At 45.1% G+C, this 9,890-nt stretch overlaps 1 protein-coding gene across 1 annotated transcript in view; it reads right to left on the bottom strand.

Moving 5' to 3' along the window:
* The window catches only part of FNDC1 (fibronectin type III domain containing 1), a gene marked incomplete at both ends in the record, with an annotated part of 34,605 nt that overhangs the window by 1,432 nt on the left and 23,283 nt on the right, over positions 1 to 9,890 (bottom strand). Inside the window, 3 exons of the mRNA XM_009701778.1 lie at positions 5,332 to 5,440; positions 6,382 to 6,612; positions 8,588 to 8,749. Of these exons, the coding sequence (XP_009700080.1) occupies positions 5,332 to 5,440; positions 6,382 to 6,612; positions 8,588 to 8,749 (502 nt within the window). The remainder of the gene's footprint in view (positions 1 to 5,331; positions 5,441 to 6,381; positions 6,613 to 8,587; positions 8,750 to 9,890) is intronic.

Below are 9,890 nucleotides of genomic sequence, written 5' to 3'. Positions count from 1 at the left end.
CAGGAGGGTGGCAGTTATGTGAACAGTGGGTTTTGCCGTGAAGCAAGCCGGTTATCTCCAGGGTACATGCCAGGGCATCCACTTGTTCACTCCATAAATATTACAAGCGGGTCCTCTAGGTGAGATCAACATGGAAGCTACAAGAATTGAAATATTCTGGGCATCATCTGTGGCATGAGCTTTACCTTGTACCTGTGCCAGACGTGGAGCACACGTACGGTCAGACCCTCTGCGGGACACGTTCCCACCCCTGCTCAGGGGATGTGCCCTGTCCCTGCCGTGTCCCACAGCTGACACCAGAAATCGGCTCCACTCCTGCTTTCTGCAGCCAGTTCTGCCTGTAATTAATGACTATGCAATGCTCACCAACAACTCATGGCTTTCCTTAAAAGACACACGCACTGTGGCAAAAAAAAACCACGTTAAATACTGAAATTTAGCAAGGCTGTGCTTTTAGCTCATGCCTAGCACAATCCTCTTGCTGGCAGAAATACTTGCCCATGGTTTTAACTATTGACCTCGATTTCTTGACCGCAGCTTCTGAGTGTTTAGCACGGCTGGAGAAAGAGGAGAGGTGAGGCAAAAAGCCTCCCGTGTGCTCCTCTACTTCTGGCCACCCAGCAGAGCACGGCAACCTGAGCACTGCTTTAAGCCCCCGAGTGGTTAATGCTCTTGTGGGACACCTGCATCCATCCACACCTCCTTCACCCACTCGCACCTTTTCCACCCGGATCGGGGCAGGGGCCGGCAGCACAAACCTGACCACACGGATGGGACACAGGGCAGAGATGCCTCACGCTGACCCAAGACAGCTGCAACCCAGCACCAACCTGTTACTGACTTAGCCCAGTGCCTGGTGTAACTATTTCAGAAGTGCAGGAGAAAAATGTTTTCCAGCCTACATCTTTTCCGTAATGCTTCAAAGCATAGTGAAAACATCTGTATGGATGCCTGACTTCCCACTGCTTCCAAAGAGACATAACTACATACCACCTTTGCAACACAGTGGCACCTTGTGAGCAACCTTTTCAGTGCACTTAATACGCGTGTATTAACGCTAGCTTCAAAACATTCCCATGAGATACGTAAGTGCGATGATCCACATCTGAAATAGGAGAGAGCAGCCCAAGAACCTCGTCCACCTGTTTAAGAGGGGAAAAATCATGCAGTTTTGTATCTAACGCGTAATGCAGGGACCAACCACCTACACAATCAGGGCAACTGTGCAGTCAGGTGTCCTGTTAGGTACACAGAAGCCTGTCTGGGACACACGACTGTTCAAGTTGCCTGCCCGACTGTCTGGAAAAAATAGCAATGAAGTTATGAGTACATTTTATTTCACTAAATTGGAAAATTAGTTCCTAAGCCTTTATACGCACAAGAAGCCTCTAGTCGTGCCAGAGAGAGAGCCAGGTCTCATGACTTGCTGACCTGTGATTTAAACGTAGATGATCCTATGATTGCTGTATTAAGAATGTCAATAAAATCATGCAGTTAGGATATATTTCTTTCTCAGACATGACAAATAAAGAAGAAACTGCCAAAGCCTTTCTAGGTCCAGGCATCTGACGTTTTCATTAGTCAGAATGCTTCAGCTGATGAATTTGCCAGGAAATCTCAAATCACTGTAACTCAACTGTTCTTCACCACGTAAATACATGAACAAGATTTGTAATCTTTAAGTAGATTGCGCTTTGATTACACTTTGCTTAGGCAGAACTGCAATGAGTCGTTACCAATAGGCACAGAAAATCACAACTGCAACAGATGCAATACCGTTTGTTGTTCATTCTCAATACAGACAAGAAAAAAGCTTTTCCTCCTAAAAACAAACCTTCTTTGAGGTTTTTTTTTATATACCACTTCTACTGACATGTCAAGAAAGGACATAGTAAACTGTAATGTAATATTTTTATTCATTTACACTATATGACTACTTGTATCACCATACCTGTCACTTGGAGCAAAATGATTTTGACTTAATTCAAGCTGTCTCCCTTCCGTTGGAATTGAAGAGCTGGCACTCACAGTCACAAAGCGAGATAAGTATTTTTAGCATTTAAATTCACACATCACAAGGAAGCATCTCCTGTGCCCCCTGAAGCTGACCAGAGTTTTGCTAATGGAAAAAACTTCCACTTCTCAAACAGAGGTTAGACCAGGCCTCGGAAGAAAACTCATGACACGGGTTAAACATAGACTTCCGTTTTGTTTGTAAAACCCAAACAACAGGCAGATGTTTTCCAGGATATGTTGACAGCTTCAAATCTTCTCTGGGGTTGACTTCTGCCAAGATGCCAACCTGTTGCTGATACGCTGTGCACACCGCAAGATTGCACCACCAGCAGCCCCTCACGGGGCACTCAGCAGTCAGTAACATCTGCATACAGTAAATCTGACTTAATCGGAGATTTCTCATAAAATGTGCTAACAATGCAAACACAAAATTTTTAGACTAACTTCAGATTTCATGCCATATTTTCTTAGTTAGGCATGGGGTCTTTTCCCAGTGGTTAGGGAGTTATTTTTAAGACAAAAAATACGCAATCAATTCAGTCTGTGGATTTGGAGAATGTGAATGAGATTGGCTGATACGCACAATTTCTCTGTTGTAAAGAACCCTCCTTCTCCACCACAGACCCCACATGAAGCCTTTATTGCCTCCACTGAGCGTACAACACAGGCCAACGGATTACACCATTCTTCAGTAAGATGCTGGGGAAATAATATGCTTAAAACAAAGAGCACTTGCTCGAACCTCCCTACTTTGAAACAGCACCTCAATATTTCACATGAGAGTTACTAGGTTTATGAAGATGCATGAACTTGTAACCCTGCTGTTCCTATAAAACCCCATTCAAATACAGCCAAATTGTGACCTGAAGGCCGCAGTTAACGTATGTCTCACCAGATGTGTCACAGGTTGGCAGCTCAATTCCCACCAATTCCCCTGTACCGAGTGTGGCCGGGACAGCGGTTGCAGGGTTCCTGGGGGTTTTCACTGCAACCGCTTTTTCTGGTGACCTGGAGCCCTTGAGATGTTGGGCACGAGAAGCAGAGAGCTATCGCTGGCCTTCAACACTGTCCTTGGGGCAGCAGGTGAGGGAGACTTGACTGAAAGACAGTGAAGAGGTGAGGAGCTGTGGCTGGAAGGTGGAAAACGCAGAGAAGTAAGAGATGGAGGACCCTAGCCAGGGGAAGCTGGGGCATATGCCTCCCTGGCCTGCATGGGGGACAGGGTGAGAGTGGAGGAGCAAAAACTGGTGAAGAGGAAAAGGGCTGGGGATGTACAGGAGTCTGGGATGTGGAGGCAGGACCTGGGACTAGCAGTAGGAGGAGAGAGGTTTAGGGAAAGGGTGTCCTCACGTCACAAGGACATGGATGTACAAAGGCAGGAAGGTCTGCACCCACTTCTCTCACTATCTAGGAACAGAGTTTAGGAGATCTCAGAGCACTTCCATCTTGTTATGACAGGTGAAACTCACAGATAAACTGTGCCCCACATCTTCCTCCATACAACTGTAACGATGTTTTATAACAAGGGCACTAACGGACGCAGAGCATACAATTGCAGCTCTCTGCTGTGCAAGTAATACTGCTTTAACACACCACAAACCACTCCAAAGGACTTGCACTGAGGTCTAGATTACTAATCTTCAGAATAGGTTGTCTTTTTTTATCTCTTGGATATGTAAGAAAAAGCCTCATGAAGCATGTGACTGACAGCACTGTAGACAGAACAGGAGAGAATAAAATGGCACGAAATTTTTCATGTAACATCTTATTTCTGTTTTTTTAACTCTTTGGATGTCCTGTGTGTGCTTATCCAGCCTCTCCATACACCTTTTGCCTGCTAATATCCCAGGTTTTTGAAGCTGCAAGTGTCCTGTTGTGGACATGTCTCTGGTTCACCTGCCTAAGGAACTGCTGCTGAAGTTGCTCCGGTGCTGGCTCTCCCAAAGAGATGCCATGTCTTCAGAACTCTTTGGTTGGAGGGAAATCTCCAGGGAGGAGACAGGGGACCAGCACCTGCTTCTTAACAGATCCTGTGATTTCTTGGTGCTTGGATGTTTCAGGGCCAGCAGGAGCAGCTGCAGGGGCAAGGCACGTGTGAGTTTATGCTAAAGTCAGGGCTGTGCGGAGAAGCACTGTAGCATGGTCAGAAAAAATATGCCTGGTCATACTTGAGACTCAAATGCTACACTGCACTGAATTTTCATAATTCATTTTATCTTATTTTATTATTTAATCTATTAAGATTTTAGATGAAGGTCATGGTCAAACAATTCTGTTTTCTAGGTTGAGGTTCTCAATCAACTGCTTTTAACCTGCAGAACCTTTCCTTCATCTAGAAATTATCTTGGAAAGAAAAGATACTTTAGGTCATACCGTTTCTCTCTTCTGTGTTGCCCTGGCACAAACCCTATGTGCCTGTCCTAGAAGTGGATGCTCTGATCTGTAGCTCATCATCAAGCGAGGCATGCTAGTCCCAGCCCACAATCCCAGTGCATCTCCCACGTTACCAAATACGTGAGCAACACCTGCCACTACTGTCTAAGAGACTGCAGTCAGCACGTGAAGAGCAATCACCTAGGCCAAGGCAGCACCAAAAGTATTTCAGACTCAGAATTTGAGAGAAAAGTAGGAGAGACACCAAGCATCTGTCAAAAGAAGTAATTTTAATGTAGTCCCTTCGTGGCCATGTACTTCCCTCCCAATTGTCATGTATTATTGCAACATCACGCAAAGCACGCATTCTTGTTCTGCCATTTCAGTGAGATTTTTTGCAAGACAAAGACCTAAAGCTTCTGCCAAACTGACTTCTGAGCAACTGCCACAGCCTCATTATATACTGCCAAGCCTTCTCGTCCAGCACAACTCATGGGAACAGACAGCGAAAACAGATCAGTGAGCGGCACCTCTCCCCACCAGCCCTTAGGTATCAAACCTTGGCCACACCAGTATGTGGGAATGGCGACATCACATCGTACCAAGGGTATACTTTAGTATACTCTTCCCCCCAAAATTTGATTCAGTTATGCATAAGGCTAGAAAACGCATTTTTAAAAGAAGGTTTTCTCTGTCACTGATACGTGTTTTCATATACACAAACATACGTGCATGTACACAGTCATCTGCTCCAGGGTTAATATGGTAAAGATATCACGTAAGTAGCTGTGCGGTTTATAAAACAATTTGCTGTCAAACAGAATGAGTAAAATCTAGATCAGTTGTCAACACCTATACTAAGGCCAAAAAAAACAATTGACAAGTCTCAAAATTTGTTTTACTTCCCTAACAGAAGTGAGAAAGAGTGGATCAAATCCTTACCGTGTGTTGGGCTTCAGGTTCTCAATTGGCAAATGAGTAGATCCTGCAGTCCTGGTTGACCACTTATTCTTTAAAAAGTCATCATAGGATGCACTGTAAACCAGATAGCCTGCAAAAAAGAAAGACAAATAGTTGTGAGGATTCTAAATAATTTTTAAATAAATTATATCCTTAGGTGTCGTGGTAGATTTTATAGGTTAAAAAGAGTAGAAGCAACTCTGAACATGAAAGTGATTTGATGCCTGACTCTCCTGGAAAATCCCAGGCTACAACAATTTCCTGTCACTAGCTAATAATGATGGAGCATTATATCAGAGGATGGTACCCAGGATGGCACACAGTGAAAGCAAAAAGATGACAGAGGCAACCCATTCACTTTTTAAGTGATACACTGACTGTGCAGAAACCAATACAGCTAGAAATACTACGGGTTTTCTGAGAAAAAAAAGAAGTTACTCAAACTGCACTCGGTAAGGTACTGTATCAACAGCCTTGAAGAATGAAACGCTGTGGGACAGACACCACACAGCCTGTTCATGTGCCACCTTCTCCCTTCCCCACCAGTATCGCTGCTTCGGCTCCACCAGCCCCCACCCCTCTGCCATGGCTGTCAGCTGCAGAGCTGGGTGAGGCTCCTCGAAAACTGGACCTTAGCACCAAAGCACTGGCCTTTTCCAATGCTTACTTCAGATCCTTTGGGTCCACTGACAAACAGGGGTTGATTAATTTCTAAAATATTTTGGTTATTTACTCTAGTGTTTTTCCAGCAACTTTTGAGAGTGATTCTTGAAGTCAGTTAGGCTTCTTTCTGGATCTCAAAAGTTCTAAAGACATTAAAGGAGATGTAAATTAATACATTCATTTAACATATTCCCCATCCCTGGGATGACAGAGGGACCTTTCTCGCTACTCCGAAAGTACTCACCTCCCTCAGAAAATTGCAGAGGAGTGAGAACTTCATGAGCTGTTGGTTCAGTTTAAGGTAAAAAACGGTCATTTAAGAAAACCTTCCCCACTACCGCATCAGGAGACCAACCCTCAGGAGAGTACCTGTTACCATGTCTCCTCGAGCAGGTTTGGCCCAGTCCACGATGACAAAGGAGTGACAGCCTTCAACTGCCACAACAGTGATGTTGTGGGGGGCTTTCAGGGGACGCAGCTCTCTTTCTCTGAGGTCATTAGGGATGATTTCATCGAGGCTCTCCACTTGGAAGTGCTCCAGGGCCTCTGTCAAGGAGCAGGGGGCTGCTGGATCTTTATTGAGATAGGTCACATAAGGAGCTGGAAGAGACAGGAAAGGGTGGTGTTGAGTTAGCACGTTGTAGGTACCACGGAGCAGCACACAGGCTGGCAATTTCTGAAAAAGGGAGTCAAGTTTTGTGGCACACTTTAAAATTCCTCACCTTCCAGCCCAGAGACAGGTCACTGCTGCCAACAAAGCATGGCTCATGCTCAATTTGATTGATGAGTAGGGGGAACGGGATGCCAATATTCAGGTTCCCCTCCCACAACTGTACCCAGTTATGCAAAGACAGAAGGATCGTCTTTGCTACGAGAGGCAGAAGAGAGCGGTCTGACCACAGGACCCTTCACACACTACCTCCAGCTGCTCTGGAAGGTGGGGTGAAAATGTTACCCAAACTCCACACGTGGGAACAGATCCCTGCCAGGGCCTTAGATCGCCTAAGACTTTATGGGTCTAAGTGGTTGGTTCTTACACAAATATCCTGAAGCTGGAGTGAAACAATAGAGGGAACAAGACAAGCAATTCCAAGATGAAGTCCGACCAGGTTAAACGAAGGGATTATTGCTGTGCTCCCCTGGGTACTAAGGGACCAGGAGTCATGAGTCCTTCCAGGCATGTGCTCCCAACCTGTAACTTCTATTTTTGAAAGCTTTAGACCGACTGGAATTGCATTTCAGTTCAGGAAAAGATTAAACCATCTTTTCATTGCCTTAAAAGTCACTGTAACATTCAAAGTAAGGACTATAAAACTTGCTTTGGAAATGTTTATTCAGTTGCAATAATACAATTCATTGAAATGGTAATATTATTTCCCTAGTGCCTTGAAATGTTCATAAACCAACATTTCTTGGTTTATCTTATTGGATTTCATGCCCTAAAGGGATTTTTTCCAGATCTTGTAATGAAGTTAATTTTAGCCTCTCCAGCTAAATGAATCAAGAAGCACTGTCAGTGAGAGAGCTGAATAGAAACATCATGAAATTGTTTGGACAGGGAAACTGAAGATGCACTGGAAAAAGTCTTGGTATATATAAAACCGAATCTTTTACTCCAGCAGCAGAGCTCCACTCTAAGCCGCATGAAGCTTGTGGATATTGGAAGGGAAAGCAAGACATGAGTCAAAGCTGACTCTCCATCCCCTGAACTCCCATCTGAAATGCTAGGTGAGCCAGCAGCTGACTTGACCTCAGTTCAAATGCCAGAGGTTTGTAAAGTGCTGTGGGGGGTTACCAGTCTAGGGTGGAGGCTGGAATGCAGTGAGAGAGACCGGATTTGCAGAGACCAAATCCCTCTGGTCTGGCCCGCAGCTGCTTCTGACAAAGAAGTAGAGCAGCTCTTAAGTTAGAGCTGCAACACTCTTGAATAGCTCATGCACACACGAGTCAGCCTCATGGCTCATGTCAACGTATTGGGGGTTCCTTCACCAAGTTCCTTCTACAGTGCAAAGATACAAATAGCAAAGTCAAATTTATCTCTATTGGTTTTACTTCTTGGAAAGTTCATATCCCAAATACCATTCATTCCTCGACTTTGAAGCACACCTTTGACATACATGCTTGGGTTGCATGGGTCAGTGGAAAAGAATTAGGTTCCCCCAGAGGACAACTCACACCTACGTGGAGACTTGCACTGATTGAACTACTGGTGTGAACTTAAAATGATGCAGTTGAGCTGAACTGAGCACTGGAGTAGACACTCCTGCTTTCTTACTGACTTCAGCTAAACCGAACACAATGCAGAATACAAGCAGAGCACTTACACTGAAAGACTACAAAGAGGTTTGCACCGTTCCAACAAAATCAGTGTGGGTCCACACGCAGACATGCAAGCATCGAAGCTATGAACAAAGTACTGCTGTTTGGGTTTCCCAGGTGGCAGTCCTTGCAGGGACCACACACTGGTCTGTTGGACCTATTTGTGCAATGCTCTTAGCTTAAGGATTGACCTTGCTAGTACAAGAACTCTTTGCAGCACAAGTAGTAAGCTACATAAGCCAAGGGACATCCTTACCAGTGAACCGTTTCTTCCCAGCAATATCGTATTCTGACACAGGGCCAGTGCCAACAACACTAGTCTCCGGATAGACAACTTCCAATTCCGTCGTTGTAGAAGCAGTGGTGGTGGTGACAGTGGTGGTGGTTGGTGGCAAAGTGCTCTCAAAAAACTCGTAGTCTTCGGAGGAAGCATAAGATGAAAATGTTAGCTTGCTTCATGTTATTTTGGCTTAACTATGAGAAGCAAAACATTTCTGTCACCAGCCACCGTCCCAAAGGAGTGCCCTAGCTGCCCCACACTCCTTATGGGCCTCTAAGTCAGGGTTGGTCACACCGCAGCCTTGCAAGGGTTTCTACCGAACTGATGGACAGCGAGCACAAAGTCTTTCCCTTAGAATACTAGTGTCATTGCTGATTTAGACCTTGCTCACACAGGTAAAAAGGATGACAATAAACTAATGTATTCATACAGCAACATCCTGACTGCGCTTTTTCTGCCACCTCCCCTCACAACCCCCAAGAGAAGACAGCGCAGCAATTGAATCCCTGGCCACAGCCCTCAGGTGCCAAAGGAAGGAGATAAGTGACTGAAAAAATGGCTTTTTAAGGAAACTCTGTGTTATTATTCTACAATGCTGGCGCTGGTCCATACTGCTCTTAAACCTTCCTGTGACTTAAGAGGTGCAGAGTCTTGTACTTGCCATGTGTGGTCCCATCAGGGCCACGAGGGAAGGCAAACTGGCCCACGTGAATCTCCTGATAGTCAGTCCTCCTTGATATTCAGTCCTATTAAATCCAGTGCTCTTTGAAAAGCTAGCTGCGCTACCAGAGTGACACACAAAATGAAGGGAAAGATGCGTTTGGCATCCCAGCCATGTCCTCGTACAGGCTGTGGGACTCTGCTCGTGGCTTTGAGCGTTTTCTGCCTAAACCGCTGAAGCATTTGTTGTCTGCACCTCAGGGGAGGTCTGGCAAAAGACCTGTGCACTGAGGATATTCCGCTTTCACAGGGATGTAAGGAACAGGGAATGTAGGACTTGTGCAGTTTTTAGTTCCTCCTCTCCTCCCCACATTCTAAATTTTGGCCTCAGTATGAAGTCATCAGAATAAAAAGCACAAAAGTCTATGATATCCTCCTCTCAGCTGCTGCACTCGCTTTTTAAATGCTTTTCTCTTGGTGGTGGTGGTTTGACTTAAGATCCCAGCACTGCATCCACAGAGAAAAAGATTTTTATTATTCTAGAGCCATAAATTCTACTAAAAAGCTTTGAGGTCTGTACTTATTCGCTTTAGTATGTGGGGGTAGGAGGAGGAATCTG

The sequence above is a fragment of the Cariama cristata genome, unplaced genomic scaffold (assembly GCF_000690535.1).
Source record: "Cariama cristata isolate BGI_N322 unplaced genomic scaffold, ASM69053v1 scaffold30226, whole genome shotgun sequence".
Lineage (NCBI taxonomy): Eukaryota > Metazoa > Chordata > Aves > Cariamiformes > Cariamidae > Cariama > Cariama cristata.
This window is presented reverse-complemented; position numbering and strand designations above follow the sequence as displayed.